Source organism: Heterodontus francisci, chromosome 2 (genome assembly GCF_036365525.1).
Source record: "Heterodontus francisci isolate sHetFra1 chromosome 2, sHetFra1.hap1, whole genome shotgun sequence".
NCBI classification, from domain to species: Eukaryota; Metazoa; Chordata; class Chondrichthyes; order Heterodontiformes; family Heterodontidae; genus Heterodontus; species Heterodontus francisci.
Window position 1 is genome coordinate 124,335,628 of NC_090372.1, and position 23,071 is coordinate 124,358,698.

At 44.8% G+C, this 23,071-nt stretch overlaps 1 protein-coding gene across 2 annotated transcripts in view; it reads right to left on the reverse strand.

The window, feature by feature from the left end:
* sema5a (sema domain, seven thrombospondin repeats (type 1 and type 1-like), transmembrane domain (TM) and short cytoplasmic domain, (semaphorin) 5A) overlaps positions 1 to 23,071 on the reverse strand; it is a 333,948-nt gene that overhangs the window by 178,808 nt on the left and 132,069 nt on the right. For both annotated transcript variants that reach the window (XM_068010212.1, XM_068010220.1), the window contains one exon: positions 11,980 to 12,198. In XM_068010212.1, the coding sequence (XP_067866313.1) occupies positions 11,980 to 12,133 (154 nt within the window). In that variant the 5' untranslated portion in view covers positions 12,134 to 12,198. The remainder of the gene's footprint in view (positions 1 to 11,979; positions 12,199 to 23,071) is intronic.

Below are 23,071 nucleotides of genomic sequence, written 5' to 3' on the forward strand. Positions count from 1 at the left end.
GATTATAAACAAGTGAGGTGGGGGTGGGGCAAGAGATAACAAAGGAGAAGGTGCAGATTGGACCAGGCCACATAGCTGACCAAAAGGTCATGGAGCAAAGGCAAACAATATGTTAATGGTGTGTTGAAAGACAAAGCATTAGTACAGATTAGGTGTGAATACACTGAATATTGAACAGCAGCAAGTGCAAACCTGAAGAAAAACAACCTGAAAAAAAGTGGGTAAGCAAACTGAACAAACTAAGATGAAATGAAATAAATGCAAAAAAAGATTGTAAAAAATGTAAAAAGGAATGTAAAAAAAAAAGGAAGAAAAAATAACTAAAAATGAAAGTAAAATGGGGGGCTGTCATGCTCTGAAATTATTGAACTCAATGTTCAGTCCGGCAGGCTGTAGTGTGCCTAATCGGTAGATGAGATGCTGTTCCTCGAGCTTGCGTTGATGTTCACTGGAACACTGCAGCAATCCCAGGACAGAGATGTGAGCATGAGAGCAGGGGGGAGTGTTGAAATGGCAAGCAACCGGAAGCTCAGGGTCCTGCTTGCGGACTGAGCGGAGACACGTTCAGTCCAGTTGGTTGAAGATCTCAAACAGGTTTGTTACAGCTAAACTATTATATACAGTACAGAGCAAACTATTTACAGAACCCTCCTCTAGGTGTTACAGTTGCAGAGTGACTCTGGCATGTAGTCACAGGACTGCAACCTGGTACCTTGCTCATTAGCATACTAAGATCTTAAAGGGACATCACTTTTAAGGCAATCATGCAACAGATGATTAACTCCACGTGATATCAAAAAATGGCTGAAAACACTGGATACTGCAAAGCCTTTGGGCCCGGACAACACCAAAGACTTGGGCTCCAGAACTAGCCACACCCCTAGCCAAGCTGTTCCAGTACAGCTACAACACTAGCATCTACCCGGCAGTGTGGAAAATAGCCTAAGTATGTCCTGTGCACAAAAAGCAGAACAAATCCAACCTGGCCAAGGTGATGAAAGGTGTCGTCGACAGTGCTATCAAGCAGCACTTACTCAGCAATAACCTGCTCACTGATGCTCAGTTTAGGTTCCGCCAGGGCCGCTCAGCTCCTGAACTCATTACAGCCTTGATCCAAACCTGGACAAAAGAGCTGAACTCCAGAGGTGAGGTGAGTGACTGCACTTGACATCAAGGCAATATTTGACTGAGTATGGCATCAAGGAGCCCTAGCAAAACTGGAGTCAATGGGAATCAGGAGGAAAACTCTCTGCTGGTTGGAGTCATACCTAGCACAAAGCATAATGATTGTTCTTGTTTTTTGGAGATCAATCATCCTCAATCCCAGGACATCACTGCAGGAGTTCCTCAGGGTAGTGTCCCTGGTCCAACCATCTTCAGCTGCTTCAGCAATGACCTTCTCTCCATCATAAGGTCAGACGTGGGATGTTTGTTGATGATTGCACAATGTTCAGCACCATTCGTGACTCCTCAGATACTGAAGCAGCCCATGTCTATATGCAGCAAGACCTGGACAACATCCAGGCTTGGGCTGATAAGTGGCAAGTAACATTTGTGCCACATAATGACGATTTCAAACAAGACAGAATCTAACCATCTCCCCTTCAACGGCACTATGATCACTGAATCCCCCACTATCAACATCCTGGAGGTCACCATTGACCAGAAACTGAACTGGATCAGCCACATAAATGCTGTGGTTATAAGAGCAGGTCAGAGGCTAGGAATTCTGCGGTGAGTTTCTCCGATGCCTGTCCACCATTTACAAGGTACAAGTCAGGAGTGTGATGGAATACTCTCCACTTGCCTGGATGGGTGCAGCTCCAACAACACTCAAGAAGCTCAACACCATCCAGAACAAAGCAACCCACATGATTGGCACACCATACACCACCTTCAACATTCATTCCCTTCACTACCGACGCACAGTGGCAGCAGTGTGTACCATCTACATGATACACTGCAGCAAATCACCAAGGCTCCTTCGACAGCACTTTCCAAACCTGTGACCTCTACCACCTAAAAGGACAAGGGCAGCAGTTGCACGGGAACACCATCACCTGCAAGTTCCCCTCCAAGCCACACACCATCCTGACGTGGAACTACATCGCTGTTCCTTCACTGTCGCTGGGTCAAAATCCTAGAACTCCTTTCCTAACAGCACTCTGGGTGGACCTATAACACAAGGACTGCAGCGGTTCAGGAAGGCAGCTCACCACAACCTGTGCAAGGGCAATTAGGCATGGGCAATAAATGCTCTCCTAGCCAGTGACACCCACATCCCACAAACAAATATAAAGAAATGACACTGGCAGAACCAAAATGGCAAGTGAAGAACCAGACTCCAACTCTTATTGAATTGTCTTCATAGAAATAAACAACCAGCCAGAGACCATGGGGCTGGATATTTTGCCCTGTCATGGCTGGGATCGGATGCAGGTATGGGCAAAAATTAGCCCCACCATCTGGAGTGCTGGTTCACTGGTTCCATCCCCTCACCAGGCCATTTTTCCGAAGGCAGTATCAAGACCGGCAGGGCAAGCCGCTGACTTGCATTAGGCTCATTAAGGGCCTAATTGTGGCCAATTAAAGGAGGCCGACTGAAAAATCCCAATTGGCCCTCAGGTTCCCGCATTGGCGGGGCCAGTTTAGGTGCCTGGACATGGGCATCTGGCGTCAGGCCAAAGGGCCATACTCCAGGCGGGGCTAGAGGCCTCCCCTGCCTACCTGGCTGCATAAACCGCCACAGATCACCCTGTAGAGGGATTCCCCCAACCGCTGCATCACCCCTACCCTGCCCCCACCCCCCGACTGTTGAATCTAATTTTTAAAGCAAGATTTTTAAAAGTTGGAAAGTTGGAGGGTACCTCCATGTTGAAGCACCCTCTCCCTTACTTACCATCCATTTCAGCCTGCTGCTTCTATCAAGCTGGAAGGACTCTGATTGGACTCTAGCTTCAAGAGCCCACCCACCACCCTTAATTGGACACAGGACCTGCTTCCACCAATTAAGGGAGCACCCCCGTGAAAATCACAATGAGTGACAGTTTGCCCCAGGTGTGGGTTCAGGACCCAGAAACAGTCCCAACTTCCGTTTCCCACCCCCGGAGGGAAAATCCAACCCCATGTTTGTTCCAGTCAGGTCATTCTGTACAGCACAAAAATAACATCAAAAGAAAGACAATACAATGTTTTGGCAGAATTTCAGAATACCAAGATACCTGACTGAAAAGAAGTATTAAGACTAAAAAATTAAATTGTCTGTAAAGTTAGAATTGAGAATAAAGTTTTCAGTTAGTGTCTGGATTTTCTTCTGCTATCCCACCTCAAATAATGCAGGCTAACGGTAAAATAATTGGGAGAATTGGGCACTGGTCACTTCCCCAACCCAACCCTGATATTTCTCCCATAGCCCCTCTGAGTTGCTTGTTAGACACCCCTTCCCTTCCCTGATCACCACCTGCAAATTATTAGGGAGGCAGGACACAATAAGCTGCCCATTTCCCAGCCTTGTGTGCTTGCTACTGCTGCTCCCTCAGTGGGTGGTGATAGTAACCCCTGGGGGAATGATGAAAGGCTCCCCAGTGTTGCTCTGTGGCCACCTTACCCTCTCATTAAGCTGCTTACCATAACAATGTTAGGCTCTGATTCAGCCTGAGGCCTAACAGTTTAATATTGTTCTGATATTCATGGCTCTGTGTTCCCTTTAAACTGGTTTCCAGTTCTTTGGTTGCTGCACCAGAATTTGCTTCATTGGCAGCAGCAGGTGCTTACAGGTGAGGACCATACTGGGAGCTCGCCCTGTGTACATAAATAGCACTAATTCAGGCAAATGGCACTGTGTCATGGGTTGCAGGCCAGTATGTCCAAGTGACTAGTATGTGGTTAGAGGTTAACTGTGAATTTTATTAACACAATTGGAATTTAAAATGTTTGCATCTGAGTGTTAAGATTCATCTGTGAATTTACATAACAAATGACAAATTAAATATAATTTTCATAAGCAGTTCACTTTATAATTGGCCTTTCCTCTTACACAACAAGCAAATTTCAACTTGCCAAAACAATGTTAATATTTGTTCATCAATTAACTGATTTTCACATCTGGGTTCGGCCCAAATGAAGGGCCTAAATGCCTGAGATTAGCAATATGATAAATGAGCCGATGGGGAGAGGAGAGGGAAGTATTTTTAAAGACAACCATACAAAATGTGGGAATACAATGGAAAATTAAAAATAAACTGAGTTGCCAATTTCTTTGCTCCCCTCCTCTCTTCTGAAAGCACTGATGGCTTGCTATGATGGTACAGTTTCATCGTTGCTAATCACCTTTTGGTGTCTCACCCAAATAACCATTATTCAGGTGCGAGCTTTGACAATGAGTGCTGGCATCTATGGGACCACCATACAGGCAAACCTATATCTGTCCTCAGCAAACGACTACCAACTTGCACTTTAGGCTGAGATCACTGATGGCAATTAAAAGCAGGATTTCTGTCTGACTTTCCCATTTGTTTTTAACTAGGGGGCATTGAGGCCAATTGTAACATTCCAAACATTGCCCCAGCTGAGATCAGCTAACTGAACCAATCAAGGACTGAACCTGGTACATTCCTACTCTACACAGCTCAGCTGCTCCCTGGAAATACTCTGAAGCACCAGGAGAAATGCTTATGTTATTGAAGTGATTCATTATTCTTATAGACATGCACTCTGCCATGAAAGTAATTCTGTTTATCCATTATGAAAGCAGTGCCAAATGAAAGAAGGGTGCATATAAAGTGTAGTTTAAAAACTAGTGCTGTGCTTTTTTAAATCAAAACAACTTAGAAAACTACTAATTTCAATTACTCTGATGCATCAGTGAGTAAATGAACCACACAGTGCAGTCCTAAACCAACAGGCAGAAGGTCCTAAGTTCAACTGTCAGTCTGTGCTTAGTTAACTAATTCCAGCTATGGCAGTAAACTGGCCTCGCTACTCCAGTTGGAAGGGATGACAAAAGAAAGCAGTAAGCGTTTCCACACCTGATCCATCTCCAGTGACCTCTGCTGGAAATTACTTTGCGTAAGGGCAGGACTGGACTTGGCTGTGATGAGTAATTTGGCACAAGCTGTCTAGCCTCACACATGAATAACAATCACTTGGAAGATGCAGTAGTGGATACCCTATACCTGTGGTGCCTGTACCAGTAGTCAACACCTCCAGGAGGGAAGGGATGAAAATAATGGGGAAAAATGACAACTTCACACACGCAAAGGGATGGATAAACAGCGCCATAATGCTAATATAGCCCCAATCCCAAGCATTCATTAAAGTACATTGGATACAGCAAAGGCTAGGGAGCATGATAACATCTTGGCAGTGCTGAAGATGCCATCTGGTTTCCCCCCTCCCCTCTCCAAACATATTTTAAGTTGGGGGAACATGTGACCTTCTTTGTATCTTCCTGTATTCCTGAAAGCCAAACACGTTCCTACAGATCGCCACTGGGAGCTGATAAACTCACAAGAAAACAAACATATATTCAACCAATGACACCAAATTAGCTTTCAACTCAGCTACTGCAATCTGACATTTTACAGACAATCAAGTAGTACCACATGTGCCATGCATTTAAATCAATAACGCCATAAGGCATTATCCATGATAAAGACAGTGAAAGGGGCAATTCATTTTGAACAGGTCTTTGTGCCTTAATAAACAAAACTGAAACTCACATGATGCAATTTCTAGACTGCAGCCTGAATGTGAACTAAGCAGTTTTGCTGCTCTCTCAAAATTGTCCCTGTCACTTATCCAGATGATGCTTCATCTTTTTGCTGGACGGCAGTTACATTTCAACAAAGTACAAAGTACATTATCTCTGTACCAAGCTGAAGCAATGTCAATTGATACAAGACTGCATGGTTCTTCTCATTTATAAATTAACATTCATTTAAGGTTTGCATTTTTCCTCCCCCTTCTCTCTCCTTGGTTACACTTGGTTACCTTCCTGGATGAATGTGCAGGTTCAGCTTGGTCCTGCTTAAAATTTAACACATACTGAACAATCATAGGGACAGCACTTTCCCACTAGGAATTTATTGCCTCACTGAAGAGCTAAGTCTCAGCTTGGCTCAGTTGGTTGTACTCTCACTACTATGTCAGGAAAATTGTGGATTCAACTCCCACTACAGCACTTCATTATAGTACTAAGAAATGTTACCTCTAAATTTTCTTTGTACTGGGCAGACTACAAACTTCTCAGAGAGCTACTTTTTTTTAATCTATAGGCAGGTTACATTTTACAAGTCATGACTTATATTGTACTGGAAATTTCTCCCGTCAAACTGATGCAGCCATAAACAGTGACCTGTTTATTTCAATGTGTGGTACATTCCAGATTGCTGCACGGTCGCGCATGCACACATTTAGAGGCAACATTGGAACTGAGGGAGCATTGCATTGTCAGAGGTACCATCCTTTGGATGAGAAGTTAAACAGAGGATTGTCGGCCTGTTCAGGCAGACATTAAAGATCAGGGAGACTAGATGATGTCCCAGGCAATATTTCTTTCTCAACCACCACCCAGAAACCGACTAATAATTATTCATCTCAATACAGTCTGTGGGCTCTTGCTGGGCGTTTGCCTACTGAATAACAGTGACAGTAATACATTTTATGTGAAGTGCTTTGCAATGGTTCCAGGAGATATGTCAAGGTGCTGCATAAATGCAGCTTTTTCTTTATTTTTGTGGAGCTTGAGTTGCAGATGACACAAAACTAGGTGGAAGCAAGAGTTGTAAGAGGATACAAAGACATATCAAGGGGATCTGGAAAGGCTAAGTGAGTGGGCAAAAATTGGGCAGATGGAATACAATGTGGAGAAATGTGAGGTAGGAAAAACAGAAATACAGAGTATTTCTTAAATGGTGAGAGGCCGGGAAGTGTTGAACTTTGAAGGAACTTGGGTGTTCTTGTTCATGAGTCACTGTACATGCAGGTGCAGCAAGCAATTAAGAAGGCAAATGGTATATTGGCCTTTATTACAAGGGGATTTGAGTATAGGAGTAGAATGTCTTTCTGCAATTATATAAAGCCTTGGTGAGATCACAGCTGGCGTATTGTGTGCAGTTTTGGTCTCCTTACCTAAGGAAAGATAAACTTGCCAAAGGAATGCAACGAAGGTTCACCAAACTAATTCCTTGAATGGAGGGATTGTCCTATGAGAAAAGATGAAATAGACTAGGCCTATATTCTTTGGACTTTAGAAGAATGAGAGGTGATCTCATTCAAATATACTAAATTCTTTCACAGCTTGACAGGGTAGATGCAGGGAGGTTGTTTCCCCTGGCTGGGGAATCTAGAACCAGGGGACACAGTCTCAGAATAAGGGGCAGGCCATTTAGGACTGAGATGAGGAGAAATTTCTTCACTCAGAGGGTGATGAATCTTTGGAATTCTCTGCCTCAGATGGCTGTGGAGGCTCAGTCATTGAGTATACTCAAGACTGAGATCAATAGATTTCTACATAATAAAAACATCAAGGGTTACGGAGATAGTGCAGGAAAATGCTGTTGAAGTAGAAGATCAGCCATGATCGCACTGAATGGTGGAGCAAGCTCGAAGGGCTGAATGGCCTACTCCTGCTCCAATTTCTTATGTTTTTATGTTTTGAATTCCTGGTATAGCCTGCTCCAAAACATCCACTGCAGTGTTGCTACACTGACCACTTAGAAAGGTTTTCATAGCAACAGAAGCTACCCACTCTCCCATCTATTCAGTAATTCCCAACCTCAATACAGATAAAGAAGACTTCAACAAATTTTCTTTCCACCCACCCAGTTATTGAAAGTGACAAGTACTCCAAGCATAGCGACAGGCAAAATGGCACCAGGTGCAATATTTCAATACTACGCCAGGATTTTAGGGGGAAAAAATCATACATAGACAGGTAAAGGGAAGCGGAAAGCAGACAGTTTAGGAAAAAGAAAAGAGAACTGAAATGCAACAATACTAAAGCTACAGTTGAACATATGAACTAGGAGCAGCAGTAGGCTATTCGGCCCCTTGAGCCAGCTCCACCATTCTATAAGATCATGGCTTATCTGTTTGTGGACACAACTCCACTTTCCTGCCTACCTGCCAATACCCTCTGACTCTCTGAGGATTTCCCCCCACTGTGGTTGACAGGGCCCTCAACCGTGTCCGACCCATTCCCCGCACCTCTACCCTCACCCCTTCCCCTCCCTCCCAGAACCGTGACAGGGTTCCCCTTGTCCTCACTTTTCATCCCACCAGCCTCCATATCCAAAGGATCATCCTCCGCCATTTTCACCACCTCCAGCGTGATGCCACTACCAGTCGCATCTTCCCCTCCCTTCCCCTGTCAGCATTCCGAAGGGATCGTTCCCTCCGCGACACCCTGGTCCACTCCTCCATTACCCCCACCACCTCGTCCCCGTCCCAGGGCACCTTCCCTTGCAATCGCAGGAGGTGTAATACCTGCCCATTTACCTCCTCTCTCCTCACTATCCCAGGCCCCAAACACTCCTTTCAGGTGAAGCAGCGATTTACTTGTACTTCTTTCAATGTAGTATACTGTATTCGCTGCTCACAGTGTGGTCTCCTCTACATTGGGGAGACCAAGCGCAGACTGGGTGACCGCTTTGCGGAACATCTCTGCTCAGTCCGCAAGCAGGACCCTGAGCTTCCGGTTGCTTGCCATTTCAACACTCCCCCCTGCTCTCATGCTCACATCTCTGTCCTGGGATTGCTGCAGTGTTCCAGTGAACATCAACGCAAGCTCGAGGAACAGCATCTCATCTACCGATTAGGCACACTACAGCCTGCTGGACTGAACATTGAGTTCAATAATTTCAGAGCATGACAGCCCCCCACTTTGCTTTCATTTTTAGTCATTTTTAGTTATTTTTTCTTCCTTTTTTTTTTTTGCATTCCTTTTTACATTTTTTACAATCTTTTTTTGCATTTATTTATTTCATTTCATCTTAGTTTGTTCAGTTTGCTTACCCACTGTTTTTTTCAGGTTGTTTTTCTTCAGGTTTGCACTTGCTGATGTTCAATATTCAGTATATTCACACCTAATCTGTACTAATGCTTTGTCTTTCAACACACCATTAACATATTGTTTGCCTTTGCTCCGTGACCTTTTGGTCAGCTATGTGGCCTGGTTCAATCTGCACCTTCTCCTTTGTTATCTCTTGCCCAACCCCCACCTCACTTGTTTATAATCTGTGACTTTTCTAATATTTGTCAGTTCCGAAGAAGGGTCACTGACCCGAAACGTTAACTCTGCTTCTCTTTCCACAGATGCTGCCAGACCTGCTGAGTGAGTCCAGCATTTCTTGTTTTTGTTCCCTCTGACTCTCTTGTTTGTCAAGAATCTGTTTACCTCTGTTTTAAAAACATTCAATGACCCTGCCTCCAACGCTCCCCGGGGAAAAGAGTTCCACAGACTCATGACCCTCAGAGAAAAAAATTCTCCCCATCTCTGTCTTAAATGGAAGGCCCCTTATTTTTAAACTGTGCCTCCTAGTTTTAGTCTCTCCCACAAGCATCCTTTCAACTTCCACCAGGTCAGGTCCCCTCAGGATCTTATATGTTTCAAAAAGATCACCTCTCATCCTTCTGAACTCAAATGAATACAGACCCAACCTGTCCAAGCTTTCCCTGTGGCACGCCACAAGTTACAACTTTCCAACCTGAAAACAACCCATTTATTCCAACTCTCCGTTTCCTGTTAGCTAATCAATCCTCTATCCATACTAATATGGTACTCCCCTGATACCATGGGCTCTTATTTTGTTTAGTAGCCTTTGATGTGGCACCTTGTCAAATGCCTTCTGGAAATCCAAGTACACCACATCTGCAGGTTCCCCTTTATCCACGTTGCTTGTTACTTCCTCAAAGAACTCTAATAAATTAGTTAAACACGATTTCCCTTTTACAAAACCATGCTGACTCTGCCTGATTGCATTGAGATTTGCATTGAATAATAGATTCCAGCATTTTCCCTATGACAGACATATATAACTGGCCTGTAGTTTTCTGCTTTCTGTCTTAGATTAGAGATACAGCACTGAAACAGGCCCTTCGGCCCACCGAGTCTGTGCCGACCATCAACCACCCATTTATACTAATCCTACACTAATCCCATATTCCTACCAAACATCCCCACCTGTCCCTATATTTCCCTACTACCTACCTATACTAGTGACAATTTATAATGGCCAATTTACCTATCAACCAGCAAGTCTTTTGGCTTGTGGGAGGAAACCGGAGCACCCGGAGAAAACCCACGCAGACACAGGGAGAACTTGCAAACTCCACACAGGCAATACCCGGAATCGAACCCGGGTCCCTGGAGCTGTGAGGCTGCAGTGCTAACCACTGCGCCACTGTGCCGCCCTCCTTTCCTGAATAGCGGAGTTACATCTGCTATCTTCCAATCTGATGGGACCTTTCCAGAATCTAGGGAATTCTGGAAAATTAAAACCAATGCATCCAATATCTCAGCAGCTACTTCTTTTAAGACCATAGGATGAAGTCCATCAGGACCTGGGGATGGGTAGTTGTTGAGGACTGGAGGGGGTTTTGGCGCAGGGGCAGCCTTTAATGCCAGGGCCCTCCTTGGGCCACAGACTGCCCAAGCCAAGCAGGAGGGGACTCTCCCCAGCCTGCAAGGAGGCTGCCTCCTCACGGCAGATCTTTCACCACCCTCCACCCCCTGCCACCGCCACAACAGCCCCCACCACCCCCCCACCCCCCACTGCTAAAATACCAGCAGTGGTGGGAAGAGGTCCTAAGGGCCTCAAATGGTCTCTGGGCAGAAAGACCAGCCTTGACCTGTCCCACCCCTGACAAAATTGGACAGCGTCGGGAAGGCATCGGGCAGTCCAACCCGGCCTTCCTGCCCGTCCCTAAAGCGCTGATAAAATTCATCCCACAGAATCAGCATGAAAAGAGGAATAATGGGATAGGCTAACAGAAAGAAATAACAATAACTTGCTTTTATAGAGCATCTCTAACACGGAAAATCGGCTTATGGAGCCTCGCAGAGGCATACGGGGAAAAATAAATTCTGTGCCAAAAGAGATATTAGGAAGGGAAGCTAAAAGTTTGGTCAAAGAGATGAATTTTTAGTGGGGTCTTAAAGGTGGAAAGGGAGATGAAGAGGTGGTAGGGTTTAGGGAGGCAAGTCCAGAGAGTTGGACTTAAGTGGCTGAAGGCACAATGATCGGATGAATAAGGGAGGGATGCAGGAGACGCTAAAATTAGCAGAACAAAACATTTGGTAGTGGGGTGGGGTATAGTGCTAGAGGAGATTGCACATGCAGGGAGACGATAGCAAAAGCAGTAGGTTATTCAGCCCTTCAAGCCTGTTCCACCATTCAATTAGATCATGGCTGAGCTGCATCTCAACTCCATCTTGGTTCTGTAACCTTTAATACCCTTGTCTGACCAAAATCTATCAACTTAATCGTTGACACTTTTCCCATATATACTCATAGAATCACAGAATGGTTGCTGCACAGAAGGCCACCATTCGTCCCATCGTGTCCATGCTGGCTCTCTGTAAGAGCAACTCAGCTAGTCCCACCCGCCTGCTTTTTCCCCATAGCCCACAGAATCATAGAATGGCAGGCAATGCTTCTCATCTGGAGCACACATCAAAAATTATTTAGGTGCCTAAAATGAGAAAATACTTTGCTTCTAAATCCAAACAACACTTACTCTGACAGGCAAAATAAATCATCAACATTTTTCCTTTAGGGTGTCAGCAGAAGGAGGGTTCTCCTCTGTACAAATTCAGCAGTATATCACATTTTAACTTCATTAGCTATACTCAATAGAAAACTGTATTCTATTTGACAGGTTTTCAAAGAAATTATTTCTCATACAAAAACAGCAATTCTGTAAAATTGCATCATTCGACCTCCCGTTCTCTCTGCTGACAGAGTGCATTGTACTCACCTCTATGAGTTACAACGGGATGCTCTGCTCGCTGACACTGCAGGTGCTCCAGTGAAATAGATGACTCACTGCTCCCATCTCCTACGACCACCACAACAAACCCCAGAACACCAACTAAAAATGTCCAAAACCAATTGCGCTTTATTGGAGCCATGGGATGCTTCACAAAGATAATTTCCCTACCGGCTTTATACTTTTACTGTGTGCATCTGGAAAGACCTGTAACAAAAAATAAACAATAATGAAGCTCAAGTCTTTTCCCATATAAATTGCTTTGTTGCATAAACTTCAATGTCAAACACTGAATAATATAACTACATTCATTTATTAATGTAATGGTGTGACTTCATTGATACTATTTTGAAACAATGTTGATACTTTGTTTGAAAACAAAGATGATGTACTATCAATTGACAGATTAACATAGCAGTTTTACCCTTCCACCCGTCTCCATAATGTGGAAACTAATGTTAACTATTCTTCTTTTTATTCGTTCCTGGGATGTGGGTGTTGCTGGCTGTACCGCTAAAGTTTTTATATGAGGCTCGCAACATATGGGCTTGGTTGAACATAAGAACATAAGAAATAGGAGCAGGAGTAGGCCATTCACCCCCTCAAACCTGCCCCGCCATTCAATAAGATCATGGCTGATCTGCCCCAGACTTCAACTCCTCTTTCATGCCAGCTCCTCATAGCCCTCAACTCCGATATTTCAAAAATCTATCTACCTCCTCTTTAAATACTCTGTTGTATGCAATGCTCTGATGTATGCATAGCTTGCTAAGCTCTTTTCATTTTTATTTTTTCACTACTGTCTGCAAACCTTACAAATAAAAAAGTCTGAAAAAATTTAGCAGGTTAACAGTCCTTCTGTTCTGCTAGAACCGGCCTTTCCAATGTGGCAGCTGCAGCTGCATGTTCCCATCTGCCTGCATAATAAAAGCAAAATACTGCAGATGCTGGAAATCTGAAATAAAAACAGAAAGTGCTGGAAATACTCAGCAGGTCTGGCAGCATCTGTGGAGAGAGAAACAGAGTTAACTTTTCAAGTCAGTGGCCAGTTCTCATGAAAGGTCACTGACCTGAAACGTTAACTCTGCTTCTCTCTCCACAGATGCTGCCAGACCTGCTGAGTATTTCCAGCACTTTCTGTTTTTATCCCATCTACCTGTAGCCTGATTGGATTTCAACACATTTTTTTTTACATGGAATATATTTCCACTTGACTTTCCCAGTGTGACATATTTATCAGCTTCTCTCATGGCATAAACAAGGACTTGGAAATATACCATTATAGTGTATTTCTCAACTACTCACTATTGACAAGTTCCTGAGTAACTAACCTCGTCAACCCCAAACATCTCCCAGGGCTGAATATAACTGACACATCTTTATAATTTGTTCTGCAAAGTGACTGAAGCTCAATAGGTGTGTTTAAGTTCAGCCTCTGCCTGGTGAATACAGTCTTGAGACTGACTAAGCAAAACACTTGAACTAATGATCAGATTGCAATTTTGTGCAGCAAACACAAGAGTGCTAACCAGATCCAAGACTGATCTCAAGTTGTGCTGCTGGTATTCATGGAACACCAAAGAAAACAACTGTATTTTTCCTCAGCTACCATAATTTCCATTGTACAAGGAGAATTTGTATAAATTTTATATCCTTTAAAATTAAGTAGCATAATTTATAGGAGATTCTTTTCACTCTCTGAAATGCTAATTGTGAAACTTGACTGCTTTATTCATCTTTGAACATTATAGTCTTAATTTATACATTGTATTATACATTATACTGTTTCTTTTTGCTACTCATTACTGAAAAGATCCCCAATAATCAACACACCTCTTCATCAGCTCCAGGGTTACATTCTGATCAAGAGAGGATGAGGCCAGAGGGAGGGGTCTAGGTCGATCAGGGAAACTGAAGATGGATGTGTAGGGAGGGGTAGGGGGAGGGGGGGAAATGGACCGCCTGGCCAGAAAAGAGGGATGGATCCAAAGGTAGTGGAGCAAGAGCTCAGCAGCATGTTGAGCTCAGAATTTATTGAGGTTTCTCTCATTATGCCTCCTATTGGGATTGCTATTGACTTTGTTCAAAGTCAATGGAAATAAAAATCAGGAGAGATGAAAACCGGGCTGCTGACTCAATGTCATCTGTTCTACACTACTGCACTGAGATCTATCCCATTATATTATATTAATATCACTTCAGCTGTTTTCACTATTTCTCATTTTCCACCTAAAAACTTTACAGATCATTCAATGTCTTCTCTTGTATGTGTGTGTGTTGTGCCTCCCCTTTTTTTTGTTCTGTTGCTTCTTAAATGCTGTTCATCTGTAATATATTCCAGTTCTGATGAAAGATCCAAACCTGAAACATTAATTTCTCTGTTCTCTCTGCAGATCCTGACTGGCGTTGAGTGTTTCCAGCATTTTCTGTTTTTGACTCAACTTTCCAGCCTCTGAAGTTTTTGGCTTTCTGTTTACATTTTTTCTGTGCACTAGGATGCAAATACTATGTGTATCTGTTGCGAGTGTCATGTTGGTTTATGCTCACTCTTGTACCTTGTCCCTCCATACCTCTCACTTTGTATAGCTATTGATTAAGTATGAGGGAGCTCACCTCTTGTGTCACCTGACAATCTTTTTTCTCCAACTTCTTTTAATTGACACCCAGCTATAATACAAAGAATGCTTGGTGGTAAATTGTAGACCTTTCCTATGCACACTGACCCTGTTCACTTTCTTTCCAAAAATAAAGAAAATCTTTTAGAAAGGGATGAGACAGAAATTCAACAAGCAAGGAAATTTTATTTTTTATTTTTAAACCAGTAACATCCATTCTATGTGCCAGTGATTATAACCATCACTTTGCTCCTGTTTGTTTTAGTAATTCTGTTGTGCTTCAAAATGACTAAAGTAATGTATCAATGTTGATACCAAGTTCAATACTCCCTCTCCCAGATTTCAACAGTGAATGACAAGATAACTGGAAATAAAAATTGTCTGGTATACTGCCCTCCCAGCATTCCAGTTACATTTGAACTTCTACTTTTTGTTTCCAGTTGTCAATTTAGAATTTTGCATTAAAATGTAAACTGCAAGCTACTTGCACTCAACTTTACATCCAGATTTAACTTGAAGGGCAAGGAGGAAATGAAAGAAAGAAAGAAAATAGACTCTGAAATATTTCAATTCTGCAGTCATGCTACAATTAGACTTTATTTATATTACATCACTGTTTGCCACTGGCAGCCCGAACTGCAACAGCAATACTGTAATATAAAATAGATAACGCTCGTACCTCTGTCAGCATGGAAACTGATCAAGAGGTTTTCTCCCTTTGGTAGAGGCGCAGTTACCACCACCAGCAAATAACGGCTGCCGCCAGTGACACTAGCCAATGCAGCCTACTTTTTTTTAACCATAAATGTTTTAATTCTGTTATGACCTACTCTCAACACCAGGAAAGAACCCTGGTCAGGAAATTTGCTGCAATTATGATTTTGAAAAAAACATGTTTTTATTGTTGCCTGATCTGAAATCCATCTCCAATATAAATGAGGCACATTTCAGACCAATAAAGGTACCCTAAAGGAGTGCAGAATTACTTTGTGGCAGATCCAAGACCTGCCCTGATTAATTCAACTGCCCTAAATCATTCTAGCGGGAACTCTCTGCCTGGTGTTATCAGTGCCACCAGCAGTATTTGGGCAAGCAGGAAGCAGCAAATTGAACAGTCAGTGCTTCCACCTAATCATAATGTAAACCTCCAGTAAATTCCTTATGGCCTGTAAACCCAGCTTATTCAAAGGCAACAATTTCATCTCCTTTCTTACTAATACAAGGGGCTGGATATTATGAGCTCGCCGCTGATTTCGGTGAGCTCCAAGCGCGGCAGCTCATTTAAATAGCTGGGGCAAGCACCCCCCCCCACTCCCCCCAATCACATGGAGAGGGAAGGATGTCTGTCCTCAGCAATGGAGTCAGCTCCCTGTGCGCAGGTGCTGACTCCAGTTTTAAAGGGCAGTCAGCTCTACCGGCTTAGTTAAATATTTGAAAACGTGCTGAATAAAATAAAATAAATACATTTCTTTTGCCCCTCTCACAACCCCCCCCCGCAATAACAATTGCATTAACTATTTGCCGTTCCCCTCAAAACACTTACCTTTACCATCTGACCTTCTCCCCCCCTCCAAACTGCACAAAGTTTAAAGTGCAACTCTTCCCACCATCCCCTACACCGATGAGGTTAATTTGACCCCATTCACCCACCTCCCACACTGATATATTTACCTCCTCCCCCCTCCCCACCACTGTGGTGCCTAGTTTCCCTGGATGGGGATCCGAAGGCACTGAAGTGCCAGCTGCCAGGCCGAATAGCGTGGTGGGCCATGAAGATTAGTCGTAAGTATATGTATATCTATTACTTTTATTAATTTGCATATGTTCATTGTGGTTCCCGTCACCGAGTGGCGGGGATGCCGCCACTGTGCCCCGCCGCCGAGCGGATCGAGCCAGGCCCTGCTGGCATCGAGGTCTGTGGCGGGCCTCAACCGGAGCCATCTTCAGGCACCACCCCCCCCCCCCCCCCACCCCGCCATGGATCATGACATCAAGGGCTCCTTAAAATTCAGCCCCCTAGAATATGGTACAGTTGTCCAACATCTGCAAGTGCATTGGGGCTAGTAGTAAGTGTGCAACAAATTTCACAGCAACACTGAAACTCATCCTTGAGCAAATACATGGTTGATAAAATATACAGCACAGAAACAGACCATTCTGCGCAATCAGCTCATACCAGCATTTGTGTTCCATTCAAGCCTTCTCAAATCCTTCCTCACCTAACTGTATCAGCATAACCCTCTATTCCCTTCTCCATCAAATGCTTATCTAGCCTCCCCTTAAATGCATCTATGCTATTTGGATCAACCACTCCTTGTGGTAGCAAGTTCCACATTCTCACCATCTCTGATAAAAAGGTTTCTTCTGAATTCCCTATTTGATTTCTTGGTGACTATCATGTATTAATGGCCTCTAGTTTTGCTCTTCCCCACAATTGTAAATGCTCTTTACGTCTACTCTATCAAAATCTTTCATAATTTTAAAGACCTCTTTCAGGTCACCCTCACCCTTCCCTTTTCAAGAGAAAAGAAACCAAGCCTGTTCATCCTTTCCTAATAGGTGTAACCTCTCAGTCCTGTATCATCCTTGTAAAATTCCAGGGGCTCTAACATTTGTATAATATGGCAACCAGAGCTCCAAGTGTGGTCTATCCAAGGTTGGCATACCTTCTCTACTTTTCACTTCTATGCCTCTAGAAATAAATCCCAGTGCTTGGTTCTGCATTTTAAAGCATTATTAACCTGTGTCGCTACTTTTAGTGATTTGTGTGTTTGTACTTCCAGATTCCTTTGCTCCTGTATCCCAGTTAGATTCTTATTTTCCAAATAATATGTGAATAGCTGCTACTTGGCAAGCTTAGCTTTATAGCTTCCATCATCTTCAATATCTTTTCCCAGTTCTGCAGATGCTGCATACACTGGGCTGGGCTTAGTGGAGCCGGTGGGGCTCCCGGCACCAGGCCGAAAAGGCAGTGGGAACCCTGCCTCAGCCCTTGGGAGGCCACCCCCACCCCCACCCTGGCTCTATTCAACAATGCCTGGGCAACTAACTGCCCAATGTTGGGATCCCGCCTCTCAGAGCTACCGGCTAATCAGGGAGCCAGCAATTCAGTAGCACCGGCAGCACCATTGCTGGTTCTACAGGAGGCCTTGGATCCAGGCCCAGCGCTGGTAAGTGAGGTGGAGTCGCCGGGGCCAGTCTGGCAGTCCCCGGTGATGGGGGGAGGGAGGATGGGAGAGGACACAGGTTGTCCACGGAGGAGAGTCCCCCCCCACCTCACTGGACGACCTCCCTGTGTGGCAGAGGCCCGGCCCCACTGCTGGCTTAATTCCAGCAGCGGTGGGAAGAGGCCCCCAAGTGGCTTATAATTGGCCTCTTAAGGGCCCCCATTGTTGGCCTTTCCTGCCCTCCGACTTAATTGTGGCACAACGGGAAGGCGATGAGCCCTCCACCCTGGCCACAGTTCCATGGGCCCCCTGTCTTCTAGCCCATCTCTGGGGGGCCCATCATATCGAGCCCATTGTTGAGTCCAGCCACTAACTGCATTGCTTTCTTTGGGGAAAGAGTGCCTAAGGCAACCCACGTCACATCCATGCAGTAGTACATTCATTTGGTTACCATCAAACAATGCATTTGGGTGCTGCACCACTCCATTCCCTGGCAAGGCATACCATTTCCTGCCTCCACATATATTTTGTCTGTCACTGGCTTTTGGAAGCCAATGTTTTGCTCCATCGTCTTTATAAACACTTAAAAAGATAAACTTTATCCCCACTACATCGTTCACTGAGAAGTCCCAGCATCGGGCCCTATATGGATTAAAAGCTCGCCTGCATAATTCTGAAACAAATTGGTGAATGATGGGAAATCTTGTGACGTTGTAATCAAATGAAACATGCCGTCCAAATATTCTTGTTTCTGTTTAATTTTACTTATTAATAAGCCTGTTTGGAGCTAAGATATCTTGGGGACCAAATCAGATAGCCCCCAAAAACAGGCGCAGGGAATGCAAGTTAACCCCATGGCTGTTGATTGAAATGCAGGTAGCCCACTAGTGTCATGCTGCCTGCTCACTATATTGATATCTACGGTATGCCTGCACTAACTGCACTATTCATTGGCTACATGCATCAGTAGGGTGCACAATATTGTGACTGCCTAGCACTACTTCTATAGCTCTTGAAAGGGGAGCTGCTTTGTGATTGGAAAAGGTGCTGGGAGTCGTACAGGACATGAATCCCTCCTGAGGAACAGTGAGAAATGGCACAATATGGGAGAGGGCGGGCTCCAAGGTTTGCAGGTGCTGCGCTGGAGGCCTTGATGGAAGAGGTGGAAAGGAGGAGAGATATCCTGCATCCACAGGGGACCAAGAGGCCCTCCAGACACACAGTCAGAAGGCAGTGGGAGCAGATAGCTGTGGAAGTCAATGCCAAGTGTCAAGCCCTGAGGACCCAGATGAAGTGCCGCAAGAAGTTCAGTGACCTCATGCAACTGGTCAAGGTCAGTGAATGCATTCTCAAATGCCCATATCCTACCACCTGCACCACTAGCCTCAGACACTGCTCAATTCATCATATCTGCATCACCTGCCTACCAACCAACAATCTTCATCAATCAGGACTCAAACCTGAAATTCATGCTTCACCTCACCCTCACACACTCAGCACTGCTTCAAGCCTCACACCCACATCTTGCACACACTGTCAGCTATTCAACTGTGATAGCCACATCACCCAAACACATTGCACCACACTCACTGACACCTCCCTCTCATCAAGGTGGCAGCAGGAAAGATAGTGCTGGCCATTATTGGGAGAGCCATTGTTGAGGCCGTGGCCTGCAGCGGGGCTGAAACCATTGAGGATGACAGTATACTCATTCCTAATCCTACTTCTCACTCCACATTCTCTTCTGATTTACAAGCTGAAGACAGTGTAAGCATACACCTCTTACTTTAACCCCTCCCTGTACCCCAGCCATACCCTCGAGCATCTGAAATGAAAAAGGCACAAGAGGTGCAACCTGGCCAGGCAGTGAAGGAACAGCAAGAAGAGAGTGATAGACATAGCACTTTCCCTTGATTTCACACTCGCAGCCACCAGCTCAGATATTGACAGTGCCCATGTCTTATGAGGATAAATTAGAGGCAGGATCGGCATGTGGTGAGACACTGGCCATGAGTGAGCTGAAGCCAGGGTAGGGGGCAAGCATTGCGGAGGTGTCAGCTCGCCGGAAGGTGCAATCACACACAGTTTCCGCTGCAGAGCACTCGTATGAGGACTTAAATGGAGCAGCATACAAAAAAAAAGTACGATTGGTATGCACAACAAAATGCCTGGAGCGTTGGAAAGTCTGCCAGCAAGCCTGTGGTCAATGTCAAGGAGGATGGAGGGTCCTAACATCAACTTGGCACAGGTTGCAAAGAGCCTGGATACCATCCTTTCCAGCATCAAAGTGGTGGCAAACTCCATTAATGCACTTGTGGACCCAACCATGATGCAGCATCTGATGTCCGATGTCACAACTTCCATTGCGGAATAGCAGAGGCCACCTAACATTGACTACTCCAGTGAAAGTTCAGACTGCTGTCATGTAAGGTCGGCTTGCTGCCATTATGGCTGTGGACTACAGTGTTCAAAGGGTGTCATAGCAGTCATAGCCCTGAGGCACCACCCCAGGGGAGTGGCAGTGGCTCCATGGAGCACAAACCTCTGTCTTCTCTCAGGGTGACAGCATCCATCCTCCCACCCCTGCCACTCCGCCAGTGGACTACCACAGAATGAAGGCATCACGATTGCTGCCAGGATATTGGGCATTGACCTCCATAATTTGCTGCCTATGGTCATACACCACCAGACGTTGAAAGAGTGAAATCCCTTTCGGTTCCTGTAATTGGCAGATTTGATGTGCAGTGGCCGCACACCAGTGTGTGTGCAGTCAATGGCAACCTGCACCATGGAGAAACCGGAAAACCTAGCAAAATCATGTGTTCCCTCCACCTGCTGGTCTCTGGCAAGAGGGAATAAATGTTATTAACTATCTTTGAATAGAGAGCCTCAGTGATCTCCCTTATGCAACAATGGATGGCAAACAATGTTACAAACGTCTCCAGCTCCAGCCTGAAAGGAATCAGATGCATTAAAGTTCCTCGCCATGGTCACTTTGACAGCCACTGGCAATGTGGTCCTTGCCCTGCTGAGAGGTTGCAGTTGTGGCTGCAGCAGGTGGCAGATTTCAGTGTGGGTGTCCTTACTGAAGTGCAGCTCACACCTTATTCCTCACTGAGGTTCAGGTCAGAGAATTACTCCCTGAACACCCTGGGCAGAAATGGCCTCCTGCTGAGTGCCCTGCTCCCCCCACCCCATCCTCTGTCTTCTAGCAGCTTGTCCTGCTCCATGTGGCCTCTGCTCATTCTCCCACCTCATGCAGTATTCCAAGGGGAATGCCATGTCTGGGAGCAACTGGTTTGTTAGAAGCCTTGATGTCAGCAAAAGGTCCTTCAGCACTTGACACACTGCAGAATGACAGAAATCACCAAATACCTGTAGAATAGTAGAAACAGCCAGAAGAAAGCAACCAAAAACTAACTTGTAAGTAACTGATTATTCCTTTAAATAGCAGTGGTGGGGGACGGGGTGGGGTGGGGGGGGGGGATCCTTCCTGCAGCTTAACTCGTATTCAACTGCATAAGGTTAAGAGAGGGAAGCACTGAGCTCCAAAATAGGAATACTGGTATTTGCATGCTGATTGACATCATGATCTGTCTGCTCTGCATACTTCGGGCAGATGTTATATGCATGTGTGCTAACACTTCACCAAGACAGCATCCAGCAAAATTCACGGCAGAAAGGTGCACACAAACATCAGGCACTATTTTGGTCCCGAGCGGCACCGGTAGCTACTGAGCCCAATTTCTTGCCCACAGTTCATCAGACTATTACTTGTCCATTATTAAGAAATATTTGAAGGATATGGTGATAATGCTTATTGTTTCCTGTGCCTACCTGAATAGCAAATGGGTTTGTTGTTCGCTCTGTCTCAGAGTATTTCATGCATAATATAAAGACTGATAGCAAAAGTTTCTATAAATATATAAAACGAAAAAGAGTGGCTAAAGTAAACGTTGGGCCTTTAGAGGATGAGAAGGGGAATTTAGTTATGGGATATGATGAAATGGCCGAGGCATTGAACAGGTATTTTGTATCGGTCTTCTCAGTGGAGGACATTAATAACATGCCAGTAATTGACAAAGAGACGAACGTAGGTGAGGACCTGGAAACAATCATTATTACGGAAGAGGTAGTGTTGGGCAAGCTAATGGAGCTAAGGATTGATAAGTCTCCTGGCCCTGATGGAATGCATCCCAGGGTACTAAAAGAGATGGCGGGAGAAATAGCAGGTGCACTGGCGGTAATTTTCCAAAATTCGCTGGACTCTGGGTAGTCCCAGCAGATTGGAAAACAGCAGATGTGACGCCACTGTTTAAAAAGGGAGGTAGACAAAAGATGGGGAATTATAGACCGGTTAGCTTAACCTCTGTAGTGGGGAAGATGCTTGAGTCTATTATCAAGGAAGAAATAGCAGGGCATCTCGATAGAAATTGTCCCGTTGGGCAGACGCAGCATGGGTTCATGAAGGGCAGGTCATGCTTGACAAATCTTTTGGAATTCTATGATGACATTACGAGCAAGGTGGACAATGGGGACCCAGTGGATGTGGTGTACCTAGATTTCCAAAAGGCCTTCGACAAGGTGCCGCACAAGAGGCTGCTGCATAAGATAAGGATGCATGGCGTCAGGGGTAAAGTATTAGCATGGATAGAGGATTGGTTGACTGACAGGAAGCAGAGAGTGGGGATAAATGAGTGCTATTCTGGTTGGCAATCAGTCACTAGTGGTGTGCCTCAGGGATCGGTGTTAGGACCGCAATTATTTACAATTTATATAGATGATTTGGAGTTGGGGACCACGTGTAGGGTGTCAAAGTTTGCAGATGACACTAAGATGAGTGGCAGAGCAAAGTGTGCAGATGACTGTGAAACTTTGCAGAGGAACATACATACATTGAGTGAGTGGGCAAAGGTCTGGCAGATGGAATACAATGTTAATAAATGTGAAGTCATTCATTTCGGTAGGAGTAACAGTAAAAAGGATTATTACTTGAATGGTAAAAAGTTGCAGCATGCTGCTATGCAGAGGGACCTGGGTGTCCTTGTGCATGAATCGCAGAAGGTTGGTCTGCAGGTACAGAAAGTAATTAGGAAGGCAAATTGAATTTTGTCCTTCATTGCTAAAGGGATTGAGTTTAAAAGCAGAGAGGTTATGTTGCAGCTGTATAAGGTACTGGTGAGGCCGCACCTGGAGTACTGTGTGCAGTTTTGGTCTCCTTACTTGAGAAAGGATGTGCTGGCACTGGAGAGGGTGCAGAGGAGGTTCACTAGGTTGATTCCGGAGTTGAGGGGGTTG